Source organism: Haliotis rufescens, unplaced genomic scaffold (assembly GCF_023055435.1).
Source record: "Haliotis rufescens isolate VD_foot unplaced genomic scaffold, xgHalRufe1.0.p SCAF_13, whole genome shotgun sequence".
Classification (NCBI taxonomy): Eukaryota; Metazoa; Mollusca; class Gastropoda; order Lepetellida; family Haliotidae; genus Haliotis; species Haliotis rufescens.
This window is the reverse complement of record NW_025963813.1, coordinates 17,897,306-17,920,313: the sequence shown is the minus strand read 5'-3', so window position 1 is coordinate 17,920,313 and position 23,008 is coordinate 17,897,306. Positions and strand designations below refer to the sequence as shown.

Sequence of the window (23,008 nt, the reverse complement as noted above, 5' to 3'; positions counted from 1 at the left end):
TTTGTGGAAAGACTTCCACCCATATCCCCCCTTCCAAAAGTTATATATGTATGCATTGCCGCTCAATCCTTTTATTATCCCCCGCCGCGCGAAAGCGCGAAGCGGGGGATATAGTATTCACGACCGTCCGTACGTCCGTCTGTACGTCCCACCTGTTTGTTGCCACGATATCTCAAGAACTAAACACTGGATTGTCTTCATATTTGGAACTATGGTGTATATACAGACTCCGCAGACACCAGTCGGTTTTGGTGACCTTGACCCCATTTTCAAGGTCACAGCAGGCAAATCTGCTTTTGGAGTTGGAAAACGGTGTTGCCGCGATATCTCAAGAACTAAACACTGGATTGTCTTCATATTTGGAACTATAGTGTATATACAGACTCCGCAGACACCAGTCGGTTTTGGTGACCTTGATCCCATTTTCAAGGTCACAGCAGGCAAATCTGCTTTTAGAGTTGGAAAACGGTGTTGCCACAATATCTCAAGAACTAAACCTCTCGATTGTCTTCATATTTGGAACTATGGTGTATATACAGACACCGCAGACACCAGTCGGTTTTGGTGACCTTGACCCCATTTTCAAGGTCACAGCAGGCAAATCTGCTTTTGGAGTTAGAAAACGGTGTTGCCGCGATATCTCAAGAACTAATCGCTGGATTGTCTTCATATTTGGAACTATAGTGTATATACAGACACCGCATACACCTGTCAGATTTGGTGACCTTGACCCCATTTTCAAGGTCACAGCAGGCAAATCTGTTTTTGGAGTTGGAAAACGGTGTTGCCACAATATCTCAAGAACTAATCGCTGGATTGTCTTCATATTTGGTACTATGGTGTATATGGCGGGGGATATTTCGTCACTCTGTGACAAATACTTGTTATATATATTTTTCAGGGGGGGGATCAGGCGGAAGTCTTACCTTCCTTATTACAATCATGTGTATCATATCTTTTCCAACATGAGTTTTGAACTTCGTGAGTTTGTGAAGTCTATGACAAGGACTAAAATTCTGAAGAGAACTTAGTTGCAATGCACTTCTGATATACCAGTTGAGGATAAATGTGATAGAATCCAATTTGACATAGAGAAAGAACAAGAGAATTTGAGTTGGAAAAAGTTAAATTTGAATGAGAAAGAGTATGAGAGCCAAGAAAAAGAACGAGAGAGACAATTTGAGTTGAACAAGTTAGAACTTGAGATAGGCGGTAGATTTTTCCAAATGCATTAGGTTTGTGCCGAGAAAATGAACACATATTTTTATCATTTTGAAAAAAACGGCAACAAATTTGAAATGGCCTAGAGGGTGTTTGAGTACTTTTTACATTTTGATGTATCCCAATAGTGTAAATCGATGCTAATGATGTCACTACAGGTAGCCTACTCTACATTGAAAATACAAAAGATTAAGAGTAAGTCGCGCTACATTATCGAAACTAAACAGATTAAATGAAATGAAATGCTGTACAGGATTGAAACAGTATTCCTTTGTTTGAATAGCAATCACAATTTCCTGATAATATTTCTCTCCAGGGCTGTTGCTGCAAGATGAGGCTGGCGTATGGTGTTAATAACCATGCCATGAAGATATAAAGTAAGTGTAATGTTTATAACAAACATGGAAAGCGATGAATGTGTAAGGATCGCGGTGTTGGGATGAAATTGGTTTTAGGATCATATCAAATTTTGCTCCCCTGATCAGTTTAAATCCCCAGTAACTGCTTGGACAGCTGTGGGCAGTTGCTTGTCTTATGATGCCATTGTGAAACTGGTGTAGGGATTCTCTGGGCTGAGATGTTTCAAAACCATCCACAGGTAACAGTCAAGGTTTTAAGCTATGCAAGTCTGTTGCCATCTTGAGGAACATCCCATGTGGACAGTTTCTCAAGAACAATTGAAAAGGCACAAAATACTTTTCATTTGTATTTTATTCACAAAATATGTACACTCATTTTAGAAAAAGCACTGCTGCTAGGAGAAAAAAAATAATAATACTGGAATGGATCTGAAAAAATGAAAATTTAGTGTCACTTCAATATTTTGCATATTCAAATGTTTCATTTTAATCAGATCATCTTACTAATCATTTCTGATGAGATTTTTTGATGAATTAGCATTTATAGAAACTCTCTCACAAATATATACATCTTTTGCATCCAACAATATGTACATTATCACAAGTGTATGACTTATCCATGAGGTGCAAATGATTGTGTCACAAATGAATATTGCAAGTGGAACCCTTATTACATTTCCCCCCCTCCCCCCCAATTTTTTTATAACCCGATCTTTTATGGAATAGTTGTTTCTGGTTTCTACTGAAAAGCAGACACTGTCAGCCTGTGACGTGCAATAATTAACTGTGGAACAAGTCGAAAGACTGTTGCAGCACCAAAATGTTCAATGTGTGATGAAACTTGTCCTGCGAAATGATCTCGGAGTGCAGACGAAAATTTTAGTTCCAACTCTACAGGACTACATCTCTATGCCCTCCAGAACATGAGATTCTGTGTTGAGAACATAAACTCAGATCTTTTCCTCAACCGACCTGGGGTTTCAGATCTAGACTCGGATTCATCTGGACTGGATTGAGTGGTGTGGCACAAATGCCAAATTTTCTTTCAGACAATGATTCCGATGAAATGTGCGCCGTGTCGCATGTATTTTGGAGTCTCTTCACTATGTTGAGAGTAAATGAGCTAGCTGGTCTTTTCATCTTTTGAGAGGAGATGCACAACGAGTTCATATGTCGCCATCATGATTGCAGTGTTGGGAATCTGTCGGACAAGTTGTGTGACAAGGCCGCGATACAGGCCTGTGTGGCCCTCCTCCCTGGCTACCAACAAAATGGTCTGGATGAACGTTCGGTACTTGCTGCCTTCTTGCCGCAGTCGCGTCCTCGCAACCTCTGAAATTACACATTACAAATGTTTATAGCCACATCTTAATAATAGGACATATTGCGTTAAAAATCTTAGGAATGTTGTCAAGACAAAATAAAATCTTCCCAGTGCCAGATTGTACAGACAGTGTTCAGCTCACCATGAGGATATGCTACGGTTGTCGCACACGTTTTGGAGATGGCACCAGCTATCATGTACTTCAACAGACATGAGATTCCAGCCCCGCTGCTTTCAGGGTGGTCGTTCTTCAGGAGTCGGGCTTTCAAGGACTCGTAGATGAGGAAGTGAATGACAGTCTCTGTCACACCGAAATATGATGCTGTGATGCCTTTGTAGAACCCTCTCATGCCATGTTCCTCGTAGATGAGACGGATGCACTTCTGCCACGACAGGCTCCCCTCGCGTCTGAAACAAGAAGACATTCCTTTACAATATTATAATTTCAGTATACAATTCAACTGGTATTTATGAAATATGAAGTTAAAAACTTTTCTTTCAAGCCAGGCTATTTAATATATAACAGGCATATGTTAACATGTTACTGTTCACCTAGAAAAGTAGAAGAAGTATTCATAGTGCAAGACAAGTAAGTTATTTCCTCCTAGAAATCAACTATATTAACACCAGAAAAGAAAACCAATGCTCTGGAGAGCTCATTTGGCAGAAAACCTGACACGATGTAGGTCAATTATTGATCAGAGACAACCTTCAACAGCAAGGCAATATTTCATCCCATCATAGGCTTCCTGTCACTCCCTAAATCTGGGCGGCTATATCAGCTACATATGCCCCAGCAAACACAGGGAGGATTATCAAACACTATATACTTCTTCAAACTTAAATCCCATTGACGTAATTTGACTTATGCTTTTTTCATACAAAGGATTATCTTAAGGATGTCAGCTGATGTCCTGAGAGCAAGATCAAAATAACAGGAAACAATGATGACAAGAATGTTTAACATATAATTGAGTAGCAGATAACAAAAACCAGTCAAAAGTTGGGATTAATGCTGCTTTGAACAGTATTTCAGTCACATCAGCTAAATGTTGGAGGAAAACAGTTGTACATTTTTCAAGATCTGCTCCGGAAACAAGCATTCCATTTTCTGTTATGGAAATTTGAACTGTTTGGAACAACATCTTGCACATTTTAATAAACCTTGCAAAACTCATTAAGATCAGTTGTGAATTATTGAAGCTCTTACTTCTGATCTAGTTGTAGTCTTGTCTTCACAAACCATATTGGGTTGGTGGCAGTGCTGGCACAGAAACCTGCAGATGAGAAAAAATCCATCAATGACTAAAATCATCAGTGAAAGCTTGAAACAAAATATTGCATATTTCAAAAACTTGTTCATGTAAGTCAGATTCTCAGCCTATAATGTCCATCTTACAAAATGCAATAATGAATAAATCCACAAAAAATTGCTAATCCAGGTATAGGCAGTATTATATTTTGCCATTCAAACCACAAGTTTTGTAAATGGCCTTGTGACAACAGCTGTGTCCTATTACACCACCACTTAACACACAATACTCCAGACTGTTTACATACGAACCTGCTGAAAGCGCTGATAGGATGTGGACAATTGGTGTGTTGGGGTTAAACTTCTGGTTCAGAACCTGTTTGGCCTGGGCATATGTGCAGAAATAAATAGCCCTGAAAAAAAAAATATATACTCAACATACATACAACATGATTATTAGTAATAAAGTATGAATATGAAATTGTTGGAGCGGAATAATCATGATAATATTTGGTTACATTCCACTTGCACGCACACATCCAAGCAGGAGCACTCTCATCAAGACAAGGTGAAAAGTCCACAACAATTTTGAACCAATCAGTACACACCATTTTATTTTACTAATAATTATTAAACTTGCCTGTAATTTATGCACAAAATTCTATAATCATATTTGTGTAATTTGGATCAAAATATAATGATTCTGCCAAAATTGGAGCTGATCACAACCCTTTCCTATCCCAAGAATATTTGCCAAATCCGAGATAACAAGTTTACACTGATACACTGTTTTATCTAACCAGCAGTTGAAAGTAGAGACTAGGGCTGCAACGAATACGATTCATATCACGAATATAGGGTAATGAATACGAATATTAATTTACAATAACAAGTCAGCAGTTTATGTATTATTTATTATATTCAGTGAAACAATAACATAATTTATTTGACATGGTTTGTTAATTATTAATAAATTATACATTTATATACTGCACTTATCCAGGTACTAGTATCTGCTCAAATGCAACAATGACAAGTGAAAACAATATTATCAAATTCAATATTATTAGAGTGTTATTGAAAGAAATCTAAGCATATAATATGTTGTTATGGATATTATAAGGTACAGGGTATGTAAATAAAAATGATAGTATATTCATAAATATTCGACTCTAGTGGCCATGAATAACGAATTCAATTCATGAATGGTTACGGTTCGATTCACTGAATACGCCAGTGAATCGTAACAGCCCTAGTAGAGACTACAATCACATGTAAAATTCACCTTTTCTTCTTTATATTTAACAATGAAGTCACAAAGAGGAAAATAGACTTGAACAGTATTCCGGTTATATGGGAAAAGTGTGAGGAAAAGCCCAAAGTGATCCAGGTCTCAAGATGTTTACCACTTTGGTGAAACCCACGAGCATTGGTATGGTGCTGGGAAACCTACAAACATAATTTGGTTTCTAACTTGCGATTATATGTTTCTGACGACTGGGCCACCCGTGCCCCCAAAATAGACATTAACGTCATCATATAGACATTAACATCATGATGAAGGACAAACATTTCCCAAGATATCAACTTCGTACACTTAAACTTAAACAGTTAGCAGACATCATATGGCCACCTATCTTGCACTACAAAATGTACCATGCCTTACCTTAGCAAATATCACTATTGCAAAGAACTAGGTGAAGCCGATACAGCCCTGACAACCTTGGCACCAAGTATGAATGTATGTACTTGTCATGGGAAACTGTCATATCTGGGTCAAGTGCAGAGGAATCCACCTAGCCTTCAGGAAACAGACGGCTAACTCTCAAGCTGATAAAACTTCAGTTAAAAGACCTTAACCTCATTAAATTGGCGCATGCTCAGACAGTTGTTTACATACAAAACACTCAAAACTCACGACACAAATCACACAGAACGTTTTGCATATTTTAGACAAACATGGATGTCTCGGACACCAAGCAAACATGGTGGTTGACAGATTTTGAATAAGTCTGGGAAATGACATAAAAATCATGGACCAGTGACATTTCCTTGTAGACTACTATATTTACAATAAATGGATTGTGTAGGAAAATACTCATATTCTTGTTCAAACATGTCATAGTTAGCTGTATAGAACTATGCCTTGGGGAGCACCTTCAGCTTCAGGTGAAGTATTTGTTCAAGCAAGAATGCAGCTGACAACAGTATCACTTCAGCTTGTACTCACCTTGATGGAGCAACTCCAACTAGATTAGGGCCAAGACCTTTGAATAAACCACGGACTCCTTCTGTCTTCACTATGAACCTGAAAGAACAAAACTGAACCATTAACATTCCCTTCAAGAAAACATGAGCATGAAGACATTCATATCAATTCTAAAAACAACCCAAAACATTAATATCATCAAAACTTACTGAACATACTGAAACTGTCTTCAGGATGCGAAAAAATTATTTTTGTATTAACCATACTGGGACTGCACGTTCTTGGGCCCTGGGTTTAATAATGCCCAGTGCAAATTTATGCCCGGTGCTTAAAAACGAAAAAGGACAAAAGCATGATTGGATGAATATCCCACGTTTAATGAAGAAGCAACATTAACATAAAACATGATTTTCTTTTTCCACTTGAAATTTATCAGTCAAAAACTGAAATGACTGCTGCAAAAAAAGTAATAACAAACCAATATTGCAGTAATGTGTGTCTGCCCTGTGTTTGAAATGTAATATTGAGTATCCAGAATATCACCTATGTTAGAGGTCCAATGTGTCTTGTAAATGTGGAAACCTCTTAACGGCATTAGAAATTGTCACTAGTCCTGTAGTCCTTGCCAAACTGCCCAATAGCTAATTTATCATAAGGACCAGTAGAAATTTTCCATTTGATTTTGTTATAAGTTATCATTGTTAGGACGAGCGGTTAGTTGCTACCGCTGTAATAGCACTTAAGGTGCAATATAGGTGCAGATTGGTCGTATAGAATCGTGCTACAAGACTTGATTGGTGGGATTTAACACTGCATCCAAAATTTTTGCACTTGGAACAATGCTGATTCATTAGCGCTAGCCCACTGAGATGCCATGCTGCAGTTTAACATGAAACCCCACTCAGACACGGTATACTGACTCCGAGCCGACCCGTCCTTGTTTTGGCCCCTTAATGCCAAGTGCCAGGCAGAGTAACAGGGTACTTGTAGAAGCCATGAGTTACTAGTCTTCTACAGTCTGTGCCAGAAACATTTTAGTTTATCAGCCAGACCTTGTCTCTTGGCATCATCAGTAGCTGCAGGGCTCGATTTAGCTATATAAAACATGCACCGATGCAACCTGTTATTAAAAGAAAGCAACCTAATATTCATGTTTACATGCACAAAGAGCATGTCAAAAGTATCAAACTGGTATCTGACTAACCGTTACTTGTCCCACACAAAATTGGATCTTTGAACACTCATTACCTCCAATGTTTTTGGCATTTACCATATTACATCAAAAGTCCCAGTTTCATGTGTAGTTTTTCATACTTTCTTTGGTTTGACGTTGTCAAACTGTGGGCACTTAAAGATGGTGTTCACATGTTCCTATTACGTTTTACAGGTATTTTAACATTATTTGGGAATTTGGACCGACATTGAATTGTCATGTTCTGACTAAAGGGGGTAGCTTAGCCAGGTAGAACAAGAGATGACTAGTACAATATACACAGATTTATTTACATGAACATCATATATATAAGTAGCTAACAAATATATACAACAATGGTGAGCATACATAGACTTCCCAGGGACCGAGTATGTTCCTAGGAAGGCGAGAGCAGTGGGGGCATTTACCGATTTGGTGTTTTTTAATTTGGTGATGGTGGGAATTTAACTTAGTGTGGCCTGTTTGTAATTTAGTTATTACTATGTCAATTATTTTTGTTTTATGATGGATTTTTGTTTTTTTGAGTGGCTTTTGTAGCAGGTGTTTTAGTTTGCAATCAGATTTCAGGATCTAGTCTTGGGCTTCAGATTAGTGGTGAAACAACAGACTGAGTCTATCAAGGCCTATAGCTCATCAACAAAAAGGAAAACAGCTACATTTAGGGAGAAATCCAGTTCTGCCCATCACTTATTATTTAGGCAATATTTTAACTTTTTTATTTATTCAGTACAAGGTATTCATGGTCACCAACTTGGAATGCTTCCTTCTAACTACGTGACTTATGTAGCATCTGTTTCTGATCTATGTGCATAAAGCATTCAACATGCTGTCATCCATAGGCTAAAGCGGAGTGCTAGCTTATGCATGACATGCCGGTATTTGCATTAATGTCGGGTAACATTTCAAAAACCTAAACAAGTCTTCAACATAGTGACTATTTACATGATTTACAAGGGCGGTGAAATGATGCATCCTAAATTTTCTGTATTGATACAAGGCGATACACTAGCTAAAATATATTACTTGTTTAATGATCCCCAGCAATTCTGTCAGTCAAATATCACACGATGTGTTGTAACTAGCATTTCAAGTTCATTACTGAAAATAGCTGCTACGAATATGTGTTTACAACATCGATGGATCGCGATTTTTTACTTCTTGATACAAGTATCGATTCTTACCATAAATGTCAAATGTTTAAACTAGACACTAATTTGTAGTGAAAATTAATAGCGAAAACAAATATTTTCATCCGTTGTGCCATACTTCACACTGCTAACTGAAAATCATCAGTGTGCCAGGTACTTGGCCATCCTGTCTATGAAAAAGATGGCAGCACATGCAAGTATCACGATACATATCGGATCATGAGTAAGGCATCATGATGCGTATCGGATCACACAGTTGGTGTATTCTTCCCGCCCTTGTAAAGAATTATTACGAATGAGAGACATAGGTACTCTAGCAATAGTGAAGGACTGTTAACTTAAAGGAGTAGCATTTATTCCAAGTCCAACTTTGCTGATAACCAATTGAGTTTCCTTTAGGCTTGACATGTAGGTAGTGAAAAGAAATGCTTCACATTTCTCCACACCTACACATGCTGAAGTAAGTCACTGTGTTATCTCAAACAGGTCAAGACATTGGGATATGATTAACAATCTGACCTGTCAACAATCACGACTTGCAATCAGCTGTAGGGAGTGGTTGCCCATCAACCTTTGAATGCAACACCAGGGATTCATCAAGACTTTGTTCAGGGCTATTATTCAGATCCAGGTCAATTATGATCAAACATTTATATAACTTGAAAAGACCTAAGAAATTTTACTAGACTACTGTTTCAGACAAGTGACTGAACAGGCACACTGCCAAGGTACCTATTTCCTTCAATTTTTAATTATACAGTCAAAGTCGAAGGGACCTACGTAAATACTTATACCATAGTTATCCGAGGTTCGACACAAATGATGAACAAAGGAATACCTAGTGACCAAGCTTCAAGGTTTGAACTCAAGTTGGGATATCCTATTTGATCACCAGTTCAGACTCTAGATGTTATGTAGACTTGACCTGCTAATACAACCATTTATACATCCTTGCTTTCAAGTATTCATTATTTGTCAAACACTTAAACTAATTGTAATATCTATCACCCAGCCTGACAAACTAGCTAGCTCCTGCTGTGTTAGAACTATACTATTCTTATCCCTGACAAGATAGGGAAACATTGACAGAAGGGCCGATATATCTTACGGATCAAGTGACACTGTATCATGTAACACCTAAATATCAGAACAAGCTTGTCCAAAATAGATTGGTCTTACTCAAAATATGTGCTGACTTGGTGAAAACAGCTTTTTTTTCAAGGCTGTGAATATCGGTGACAAGGTCATTTTGATGCCTGGGAAACAACTATTGAATCCAGTGCTGCACAGTTAGTAAGTAGTGTTACTACCAGTACTATGTACTGGTGCATGGCATCTCAACAATCTTGTTTCAATGTTTTGAATTCATTTTTGCTCTCATGACCTGGCTGTTCGAATAACCCGCTGCCCGAAATCATGTCACCAGGTTGATGAAAAGACAGCACGAATACTGCACCATTGACAATGAAAACATCCTGTAAATTATATGGCATATCAAACATACAGACTTGGGTGTTTGAAGACAAGGGGTCCTGGTGTCCATGAGAATGAGACATCGGAAGTATGATTGCAAAACCATACAGAAAGATAATGGATTGTTTTTTTAATTGGAACAAAGATTTCTTAATGCATTACCATGTATTCAACTATTGTAATGTACAGCAGTGAAAATTTTTTTTTATTCCATTTTACCTAATTGAAAAAGAGTCAGCCAATTTTTTGGGGGTCAAATGTCACTTTATTTATTTTCTAATTTCAGATTTTTTTGTCGGTCAATGTCATAAACCAAGAAAAACATAAGGCCTTAATACTCAATACTCGACAACTTGTAGTCATAGGAACCAAGGACAAATTCACGGTCATGGGGAACAGACTCTTAAACATAAACAACGTTGTTATCCATGTAAACATGACATGCATTTATTGAACACTAATGAGCTGAACATCTGTTCCAACCTTCACCTTGCACTCCCAAACTACTCCTAGCCCTTGAGACTGATCCACCCACCCTCCATGCATGATCATAAGATGATGTCTGCTGGGTCTATTTTTACCAGTTATGTAACACAAGTAGTGTGACCTACACTTCATGATACAGCACATGTGGCAACAATGAAACAGGTTCACCACCATGCTTTCAATGTCAATGTCAATGTCAGGGACACACTCCAGTCTGGCGCTGAGCAATGTGATCACTGTGGTTATCAGTGGAGTCCTTGTCCAGAACTTTCCACTGGCAGGGGTACTCCACTGGGTTAGCAGGTCATGGAATGATGCCAGTGCTATATGTGGGGTCTGAGACTCTGACGTAGTTGGGGATATTGACTAACCTATTGTGTTCAGAAGTGCTTGATTTAGACCCTGATAAAGGGCATAGAAAGCCCAAAGTAGAAAGGAAGGTCATAGTGCTACTTAACAGATGTCAGACACATGCTGCTTCAAAATCACCTTGTTTTACAGATTAACTGCTATAAAATACATTAAGGGTATATGTTTGTTTGTTATTTAACGCTGCATTCAACAATATTCAAGCTATATGTGACGGTCTGTAAACAATCGAGCCTGGGCCAGACAATCCAGTGATTGACATAATGAGCATAGATCTACGCAATTGGGATATGATGACATGCATCAAACCAAGTCAGCGAGCCAATCCCGTTAGTTGCCTCTTACAAGCATGGGTTGCTGAAGACCAATTCTAACCCGGATCCTATTCATAATATGCCTATCTTATGCCTATCATCTGAGATGACATACATGTTTGATGTGGCCCAGCAAATGAGACAAGTTTGTGTATAACTCGAATGAAAGGTTAACTCATGAATCATGACATCAATGAATCATGACATTGGTGAATCATGACATCCCTAAATACATAGTAGCTCAGCTTGAACACTTAAGTCAGACTCACAGTTGCCATAGAAATGCTGCAGGAGTCAAGCTGGGCACCGTCACCCATCTTCCACTAAGAAAACTACATGTCATAACAGGCTCGAAAATTGGTCAAAGATATTAGAAACCATCTACACGGATGCCTATGGAAATAGTACAAACTAACACACAGAAAACAGAGTTTGCGGGTGAATTGCACACATCTCGCAGATAATGAGTCACAAAATCCGACCTACGAGGAAATGTGCATCCTCTCATACTGTCTCTACCAAAATCAATATGGCTTCACCAGTTTCCATATATAGCTCAGACGAAGGATGAAAAGATGTTTGGGAATAGAAATATCGATAATTCATGTACGAGTGACTGCTGATAAAGACCAGAATACTTCAGACAAGGGATTTGTAACTTGCTCATCTCATCAACTAACTTAATTACTCATAAAAAAGTCCTGTTGATGGCTTGTCCCGATACCCTTAACAGCCATTAATTTCATCATGACATGCATCATGAGGCACCTGGAGAATACATAAATGGTACTTTTCATTAGACCCATAATTACAATATCCCTTGATCTGAATTTATTAACAAACTGCTACATAATGCAATAGGCTTGTCATGTTTATATGCCTGATCTACAGATGCATAATAATCATTAACTCAGATCTTCAAAGATTGGAAGACAGAAACAACCGACGTACTAGGTAATAAGTCAATAAACCAGCAAGGGCATTCTTTGAATAAAATCCAAGATATGTGTATTTTATGATCAAAAGAGTGGGCCGTGATTGTCAGCAACTGAGGGTTCTAAAGTTATTCTGTAGACATAAAAAAAACCAGTGGTTTATGAGTAATGACACACAATCTGCCTGGTTCTGTTCAAACAAGGGTAGACTTTGGGCCTACTTCTTTCACCTGAGACAAGGGATAATCTCGAGGACAAAATTATTATGCATGAAACTGGTTGTTTCTTCCCAAAAGTCACTAGTTACTGTTTATGTTGGCTAAATCGTTAGTCTGAACCAGTGAACTAGTTTAATTAACTTGTGTCTGTCTGTGCCTACATTGTTACAAATCCAATCATGACACCCTAGCTATCAGTGTAAACTATTTTCAACAATATATGTTCCCAACGTTAGAAACTGGCACTAGTCCTTGCCCAACTGCCCAATAGTAAAGGTATCACAAGGAATAGTAGAAATTTGCCATTTTTAAGGATTTGTCTATATGTTATCATTATAACTTATATAAGCATAAGGACTAGTGGACTAAAAATATTAGTTTCTGTCACTGATTTCTAGCATATTCATTCATTTTCAACATGTTCAAAACTTGACTGTCGTTCCCCTCAGCGGCTCTCAGCTAGTTCAAAACAAACTCTGAACTGGCAGGTAACAGGATGTGTCAACGTTGAGTCCTCGTCTGTCAGAGCCCACTAAGCTATTACCATATTCAACTCTCATTCATTAGAACAGGTTAGGTTTTGGTTTGGCTTGTTGTTTTACACCGCTTTATGATGGTGGTCTGTAAATAATCGAGTCTGAACCAGACAATCCAGTTATTTACATCATGAACATCGATCCATGCAATTGGGATTGATGACATACATCAACGAAGTCAGCGAGTCTGCCCACCCAATCCCGTTAGTCGCCTTTTACAACAAGTATAGTCGCCTTTTACGGCAAGCATGTGTTGCTCATAACCGATTCTACCCCGGATCTTCATGGATCTCATTAGAACAGGACTATGGAATAAGGAATAATATTAACCTCTAGAACACATGGAATGTACTTCGCCAGTCCTTTTCTTTACGTATCATAATGAATTGCATATTCTTTTGAAATTGATCAATTATCTTTGTCATGGCATTCATGTAGATTGGTTGTCAAGGGTCTTCTGGGCATTTTGGGGGTAAAACCGGTTTCATAATAACGCCATTCTGGATACAAGGTATTTATCAGGGGCAGGGACTGTTCAAGTATGTTTCTCCCTTCAGATCTTTTACATGTACAATATATGAACATTAATCCACCACAGTGGTCTTATGGATGGAGTGTCTGCCCAGGTCAGGAGTTCAACCCCCAGCCGTGTCATACCAAAAGCGGTAAAAGATGGTACTTGTTGTTACCTTTCCTTGGACTTGGGGAAAACGGGGATAAAACAACAACTGTGTCTAAGTGGGGTATTCATGTTCAATTGTGGCATGGTATCTCAGTGGGCTAGTTCTTTAAAATCGGCATTAGTTTCATCTCTTACAAGCAGCCAGACACACACATGCACATTGCTATATATTAATTAGAACACATGGAATGTACTTTGCCAGTCCTTTCCTTAACGTGTCTATGAACTATGTATTCTTTTGAAACTAAACCCCATTTCACCTCACCAGCACCTCGTAACTTACACAATGCACAAACTCACCTTAGGCACACAAGTATGCCTGCTGATGATGGTTTGGATGAGTGATGGACTAACTCATTGGGTGACACGAAGGAATTGCTCCATGTAGCATAGTTTGCACAGGGTTGCACATGTGGCACAACATTAAGAGTCGGTAGGTTATACACAGGGTGGAATGTGGCAACGGATGATTGAAGCCGAGTCTTGACTACTTCCAAAGGACATGTTACAATGGCTCCTACCGTTCCACCAGCGCTGCAAGAAATGATGAATTCCGTTTAATCAACTATGGACATGGAGTGGCAAAAAAATCTGATGAGCATAATCAGCAATTAATCAAGATCAACAGTGGTTAAATTTATGCTTGCAAATGGTTCGAACAAATAACAATTCAAGTCTTAGCACTAAACAAGCTTATTCATGTCATTTGGAAATTCATAAATTCGTAAAAATTGCAGCTTGAAAAATGTATGATACAGTTTTTAATCAAGTTAATATCTATCATGCCATTTTGTGATATTCCAACAATCATCAACATTGTTGTTTTGTGAAGATTTATAAGCTTATGTTTTTGAATAAAAGGTAACTTCTATAACAGCGAAACAGTGCTGATGTGAAACATGTGACAAGAGAAATGTTTTCATACATCTAAACTTCCGGCGATGACCGATTTTAGGATTGTTTTGATTCATGTACGCTCGCCATCTTTGCTTGGCGGAACACAAACTGACAGGGGTCACGTGGTGACATAAACATAATTATCTGTGTTTGTCATTGTTTTTAAGGACATTAACTCAAATACATCAATATAAGTGTGCAAATACAAAGTGTCAATACACTATGCATGTTTTAGACATTATAAGTCATAATGCATGATCCAAGATCGCATCGCTCTCTGTTCAGATTTGTTAGCGTACAAGTTCAATATCAGTTTATTGTTCCACAAAAACAATTTTAATGACTGGTCATTGTTATTTTGATGCATAACTACTTACCCTCCAGCGAGTAAATGAACAACATTCTTGCGACTAGGTTCCATGCAGTTTACATTCGTCCACCATTTACGACTAAATGACCAGTGATAAATATTGCCAGCATTATGTTCACGTGCACATTGTGGACATGAAATTCGAACAACCAATGCAAGCCTAGTTGATGATTTAACGGCAATTTGATTGGTGGTTTCTCTCAAGGCACTTAGCCAATAGAAAATGAGTTCACATACAATTTGCCATTTCATTGGCTTGTCTACTATGGAATTCCCTATTCATGCACTGTTCACGTGTAGGAAGAAAGGTGAAGGCCACTATTGTTACTCTCTGAGGTGTGCTCAGAAGAACGTGTGCAAATGAGCGATCCAACCGGGCTGCGTAATACATAATATTAACCGATTGTGTACACTGTTTAAGTTTCCTGTCAACTGGAGTAATTTTCCATTACACATGGAATCGTTAAATTAACCGAAAGACTCACTGAAGAAGGTATGGTATTACTAATATAGCTGCATTTTGGTTGGCCTTCATGAATAATCAAGTTTTATCGGAGTTTCTGTTCTGATATTGAATTTTGTATCCTTTTTTCCCGTATGCTTTCAAAGGCAATATATTGTAGAATATTAGATATGTCAATACGAGTTTAACTATATGATAATATAATAATTAAAATTTAATTCAAATACCCAGTGAACGATAAACGCGTTTATATAGTCTGGACGACATATATTACCAGAATGTCTGTTTCTAAATATAGTTCTTGTCAAACAAATATGTTGACGATGAATTATTAAAAATTAAAGAGGAGGGGATGGGAGGACTGTGTTGCGCACAACAGACGTGCGTCTTTGAGCATTACCACCAAAACCAAAACTACGATTTTAAGAAGTTGTTACAATTCTAGCCGACAACGCAATCAGGGGCTAATTTTGGGGGGATGAACCTGTTAAATTGTGTGGATGTACTATATTTAACATAATTGACACATACAAAGATTTCTTTAATGACTTTCATAAAAGGAAAGAAAATATAAAGAGACAAGTGTTAACCTGACCCAAAACCAACATTCGATTAATTCTCAACAATACGTTCAACCCATTGATGTCTGAATGCATTTTGACAAATACATGATGACATTTCTGACCGAGATTGTTTGTAGAAAAATCAATATAATTTAATTGTTTGAATTGATTAATTAACCAAATTGGAATTGCATTTGCGAAAAAGCATTTTAGATTGGCACAGCAAATGGTAATTGTCATTTTGAAATCCAATATGGCTGTCACAATGGCGAACAAAATCATTGGGCTCAATGGATTTCTTGAATGAGCACAAAACTCAAACTTGAGACAAAGGCCGAGTCTGGTGCAGACTGGATTATTAACAGTATAGCTGGAATATTGCTGAGTGACAAACAAACAAGCTAACAAACACGCCTGTGGGGTGACACAAAAAGGGGGGAAATACTTATATGTTCAATCATTATATTATACAATGTCATGGTCATGGTTCATGGTCCCTCTGTTATATGGTCTCTGGTCTCATGTACCACCAGTGGTGGTTTTATGGAAAAATAAAAGCTTGAAGTTTGACAACGTCATTTGTGAATATAAGTTGTAATCCCTCGGGCTAAATATTCACTAATCCGTCCGGATTATCCACTAGCCCTCCTTGTGTTTTGGTTGTGTTCTCTGAGTATTACAGGTTGAAAGAGGGTAAATAACTAGAAATGCAGTGGCCTGCAACTCTTATACCAACATACACACACACCCCTTCGCCCTTCACACACATTCCACCACGTGGATAATGATGTAGTAAAGATGCTATAAAATTAAATTAAAAAAACCGAAACAAAACACTTAATCGTAATTCAATCGCTGGTTTGGCCGGCCGAAATTCGAGTATTTATACACCGTCGTCACAAAGCTGGAATATCGCTGATGCGGTCTTACACACATTCACTCACGTTCTGAAATAAGATCAGTCTCATTAGCAATACCGATAGTCCTCCCTGGTGATAATGCCACCTTTCGTCCAATGGAAAATATGGCAGATAATACCCAGACTGCATAATATCCAGGGTGGCATTATAACCAGGGTTGCATTATAAACAGGGTCGCATTATAAACAAGGGTTGCCTTATAACCAGGATGGGATTATATCCAGGATAGCATTATTAACCAGGGTTGCATTATAAACAGGTTGGCATTATATCCAGGGCGGGATTACAACCAGAGTGGCATTATAGCCTTGGTGGCATTATGACAAGGGTGGGATTTTAACCAGGGTGACATTATGTCCAGGGTGGAATTACAACCAGTGTGGAATTATATCCAGGGTGACATGTCCAGGGTGGGGTTATATCCAATATCAAACTGCTCAGCGATAGCGAGAACTAAGATCCGATTTTAATGAGAATGGGGTTATATCCAGGATGGCACTATATCCAGGGTGGGATTATATCCAGGGTGGTATTATGTCCAGGGTGGGATTATGTCCAGGGTGGGATTATGTCCAGGGTGGTATTATAACCAGGGTGGCATTATGTCCAGGGTGGGATTATAACCAGGGTGGCATTATGTCCAGGGTGGGATTATGTCCAGGGTGGTATTATAACCAGGTGGCATTATGTCCAGGGTGGGATTATGTCCAGGGTGGCATTATGTCCAGGGTGGGATTATGTCCAGGGTGGCATTATGTCCAGGGTGGGATTATGTCCAGGGTGGTATTATAACCAGGGTGGCATTATGTCCAGGGTGGGATTATAACCAGGGTGGCATTATGTCCAGGGTGGGATTATGTCCAGGGTGGCATTATGTCCAGGGTGGGATTATGTCCAGGGTGGTATTATAACCAGGGTGGCATTATGTCAAGGGTGGGATTATAACCAAGGTGGCATTATAACCAGGATGGCATTATAACCAGGGTGGTATTATATCACGGGTGGTATTATAACTAGGATGGGATTATATCCAGGGTGGTATTATAACCAGGGTGGGATTATAACCAGGGTGGCATTATGTCCAGGGTGGCATTATATCCAGGGTGGCACTATATCCAGGGTGGGATTATAACCAGGATGGCATTATAACCAGGGTGGTATAATAACCAGGGGGGCATTATGTCCAGGGTGGCACTATAACCAGGGTGGCATTATGTCCAGGGTGGCATTATAACCAGGTGGCATTATGTCCAGGGTGGCATTATGTCCAGGGTGGCATTGTGTCCAGGGTGGCATTATGTCCAGGGTGGCATTATGTCCAGGGTGGGATTATGTCCAGGGTGGGATTATGTCCAGGGTGGCATTATGTCCAGGGTGGGATTATGTCCAGGGTGGTATTATGTCCAGGGTGGGATTATGTCCAGGGTGGGATTATAACCAGGGTGGCATTATGTCCAGGGTGGGATTATGTCCAGGGTTGGATTATGTCCAGGGTGGGATTATAACCAGGGTGGCATTATAACCAGGATGGCATTATAACCAGGTGGCATTATGTCCAGGGTGGCATTATGTCCAGGGTGGCATTGTGTCCAGGGTGGCATTATGTCCAGGGTGGCATTATGTCCAGGGTGGGATTATGTCCAGGATGGGATTATGTCCAGGGTGGCATTATGTCCAGGGTGGGATTATGTCCAGGGTGGCATTATGTCCAGGGTGGGATTATGTCCAGGGTGGGATTATGTCCAGGGTGGCATTATGTCCAGGGTGGCATTATGTCCAGGGTGGCATTATGTCCAGGGTGGGATTATAACCAGGGTGGCATTATGTCCAGGGTGGGATTATGTCCAGGGTGGGATTATAACCAGGGTGGCATTATGTCCAGGGTGGGATTATAACCAGGCTGGCATTATGTCCAGGGCGGGATTATGTCCAGGGTGGGATTATAACAAGGCTGGCATTATGTCCAGGGCGGGATTATGTCCAGGGTGGGATTATAACCAGGGTGGTATTATGTCCAGGGTGGGATTATGTCCAGGGTGGGATTATAACCAGGGTGGCATTATGTCCAGGGTGGGATTATGTCCAGGGTGGGATTATGTCCAGGGTGGCATTATAACCAGGGTGGCATTATGTCCAGGGTGGCATTATGTCCAGGGTTGGATTATAACCAGGGTGCAATTATAACCAGGGTGGCATTATAACCAGCGTTTGATTTATTTCTAGGGAGTTTTGCACTGCGGATTCCGTTCTGAGATAAACGTGGCATAATTATCAGATTGTCTTTAGAATTCCATTGCCGGAGCTGTTGAAATGTAGCGAAACGCTGTTATAAAAACCATCATACCCTAGAATAATGGCCCCTAACGGGTCACTCTGGATAAATGGGGTCCGGATTATCGAGTTCCGCCCTTCACGTTCATGTGACCAGGCGGACATCTTAGCGTGGACACTTTCCAGTAGTCTGTCTCCCGAACCCCAGAGAATAAATTAAAACTGAATTCAACGCAAGTCTACAAAGGACGACTTGACAGTCAAGATTGCCTTAGATCTAGGCCAGAGATTGAGATGTCAGTCTTTCTAGAACTGAACCCCAGTATCAACTCTTTTAACCATTCACATCCCAGCAACTTTGGAACTTGATTTGTGAATGTCCTTGGCAGGTAGCTGCTCGTAAACAACTCGACTTCTAAACTACGTGATGGATGGGACGTGAGCGAAGCACATGGTCGAACAAAGTGTATTGCCCTTAAATGTTCCTTAATATAAACAAATTGCATGACTACCTTGTTAGTAAAGAAAACATTTGAGCGGACAATCTGACAACTCTATCTGTTAAATCAAAGACGTATATAGATTAACGTCTTTGGTTAAAATAAAGAAAACCAAACGAGCTCGCGTGTAATACCAATTTTATGAAACTCGTGAATAGTTCTGACATCTGACGAGCCTACGACTATCTTTGACTATCTTTATCTCTATCCTTATACTGGCTTCCAATCAACTTGCTTGATGACGGTGTTAGTATCTTCACCGAAACGTTGAAGTTATTGTAATGAAGAAGTTGTATATCCATATAACTATATCCCTTTTTAATATTAGGTCAAAGAATGGAAGTTTATGTCGGATTGTAAATTCATATGTTAAGTAAATACCATTATTGTTCCTGCAACGATCGATAATACCATTACTGTTGCTGCTGCTGCTGCTGCTGCGACTGCCGCTGACCCGGTGAAGATCCGGGGTAGAAGAGGTCTTCAGCAACCCATGCTTGCCGTAACAGGCGACGTTGCTTGTTGTAAAGACGATTAACGGGATCGGGCCGTCAGACTCGCTGACTTGGTTGATGCATGTAATCGTACCCAATTGTGTGGATCGATGCTCATGATATCAATCACTGGATTGTCTGGTCCAGATTCGATTATTTACAGACCGCCGTCATATAGCTGGAATATTGCTGAGGACGGCGTTACACAACAAACAAACAAACAAACAAACAAACAAACCACAACTAGTACTACATATTCTACTGCTTCTACTCCTGTTTCCTCATCCAAATGAGACCCGTGAAGATTCGGGTTAGAATAGGTCTTCAGCAACCCATGCTTGCCGTAAAAGGCGACTAACGGGATCGGGTGACTTGGTTGATGCATGTCCTCGATCCCAACTGCGTCATGATGTCAATCATTGGATATCGCTGGAATATTGCTGAGTGCGGCGTTAAACAACAAACCAACCAATCGTCCAAATGAACAACACGATGGTCAAGCGGTGGATGTGAGGTCGACGAAAAGTTGAAAGGGGAGGTGGCGGACAAGGACGATAGCTTGAGGATGTAAACAAGCCCTGTGTGGTGGACATTGGCCCCCGTGGGTTCAGGGTCGTGTCCTGCACAGTCCACGTCCATCCAATGTCACACACACATGATGCAGACTACAGGTAGTTTAAATAGGCATCACGGCCCCGGAAAGAAATGGCGGTTTAGACAGTTGGCGGCTTATGCGGAGAATGTCGATCGTCGATGAGAAATATGACAATGTGCCAGCCTTCTGTGTGTTTATTTTAGTAGATGGTGTGTTGGGTAACGCTGTTGCAGTGTGACCTCATGTACACGTAGGCGACGTGTACTTGAGATTTACATAATTGTATATATTTCAGTAGACATGTGATGGAAACGAGAGAAGGTGAGCTAAGTGCATCCACACGCTGCAATGACGTCTCCAGGATACCCCCACATTCCTGAACCCAAACGTGTTGAGAGCGTGATGAGGCGAGCATGTCAGTACAACCATGAGCTGGGGCGAATCAGCCTCAGCAGCACAGGTGCACATAGTCTACATGGAGGGATAGGGTTGTTGGCTTAACGCCGCATCAGCTGTAGCGACGTCTTTGGTACTGTGCGTCAGCCGACATTATATACAGTAACAACATATAGGATATGGATATATGACCAGCGTTCGTTTGATTTGTTTGTTACTGAACGCCGCACTCAGCAACATTCCAGCTAAATGACGGCGGTCTGTAAATAATCGAGTCTGGACAAGACAATCCAGTGATTAACATCATGAGCATCGATCCACGCAACTGGGATACGATGACATGCATCAACTAAGTCAGCGAGCCTGACCACCCGACCCCGTCATTCGCCTCTAACATCAAGCATAGTTGCCTCGTACGACAAGCATGGGTTGCTGACGACATTGGTTTCATTCATAATGTTAATTCAGTTTACTTTTGTATTCATTTGAAAAACCAAATCAAACATTTATATCTTCTTCGACAACACAAGGTAATAATCCTGGAACTGTGTCTGTGATGATGTTGGTGATAGTGATGATAATAGCTTCAGCAATGAGACCTTATTAACAGGCATTCCACGTTTGGACTGAATTTGTATGCATGTTGGTGTATGATCACCAGGTATATACTTACCCATTTCGCATCGAACGTTTGACGACCCAATCCGGTTAGTCGCCTGTTACGGCAAGCATTGGCTGCTGAAGACCTATTCTCTACGGGTCGATTTATAATATTGACATTAACAATACTTGACTTGCAAATACGTATTAAATTTTCCAATTTAATGTAAACGAGCCGGGAAGCACAGAATACACCGGTTACGAAAGGTAGTATTAGGATAGCAGTATATTGGACTGGACGTGTTCAGTCTTATTATTGCAACCACGATGCAGGCCTGGTTGATGGGAGCGTTTGTTTATTACGGATTCCGTATACCATATGTATATGTAATATATTCACATATTCCACACTACCATACACATATGTTATATACCACTCAAAGTTTACTGAGGATCAAGTTTTGATGATATAAGAACATCAACCAACAAATAAAGATTGACATATCCCGGTAAACAATGATTGGGTAACCCCTATAGGACCTAAGTTTCATGATGAACGGACAGAGGCATGCAGTCATTGTCAAGATGTGCACGAGGTGCTTGAAACCAGTGTTTGGAAGTATCGTGACAAAATCGTTGCACATCATTATCATTTGCAACTGAGGATTGCAAGAACTGAATGCACTTATGCAAAGACGTCGTTTATTGACCGAAGAATGAGGCAGGTGGTGTTGCAAGCGTCTTTGGTGTCAACCAAAGTGTGATCAGAAGGGCATGGAATCGATACCAGACGTTTGGATCAGCTACCCAACAAAACAGCGGGAATACAGGTTTCTCCAATTTGCAGAAAGACGTCATCAATTGACTGCTTCCACACTTAGAAATAAACTGCGGAACGCTAGATTTCAGGATTCCAACGTCGCCGAACATGGCAGCTATGGATGGGGCTCAATCATGATTTGGGGTGGGGTCAACAAGACTGGAAGAACCGATCACCATGTCCTTCAGCGAGGCACGATGACAGGTATTCGCTACAGGATGATTCTGGATGTGTACGCGAGACCATATGCTGGTGCAATCGGATCGGTCTTCAACCTCATGGACGATCACGCACAAACTCATCGTGCCAGGGTCGTTGATGCCCACTTACAGCAGGAGACCATTTCGAACACACATGGAACGGGTTGCATATGGCCCCCT

The 23,008-nt window shown here is 40.0% G+C and overlaps 1 protein-coding gene across 1 annotated transcript; it reads right to left on the bottom strand.

The window, feature by feature from the left end:
- Nucleotides 1-1,914: 1,914 nt before the first annotated feature.
- LOC124132232 (solute carrier family 25 member 36-like) lies at nt 1,915-15,154 on the bottom strand. Its single transcript, XM_046496016.1, has 7 exons — nt 15,014-15,154; nt 14,040-14,273; nt 6,387-6,464; nt 4,469-4,569; nt 4,115-4,181; nt 3,047-3,312; nt 1,915-2,912 (listed from the first exon to the last, which is right to left on the bottom strand). Exons 1-7 carry the CDS (start codon nt 15,055-15,057, stop codon nt 2,704-2,706), a joined length of 999 nt encoding a protein of 332 aa, XP_046351972.1. The 5' UTR covers nt 15,058-15,154; the 3' UTR covers nt 1,915-2,703.
- Nucleotides 15,155-23,008: the final 7,854 nt, after the last annotated feature.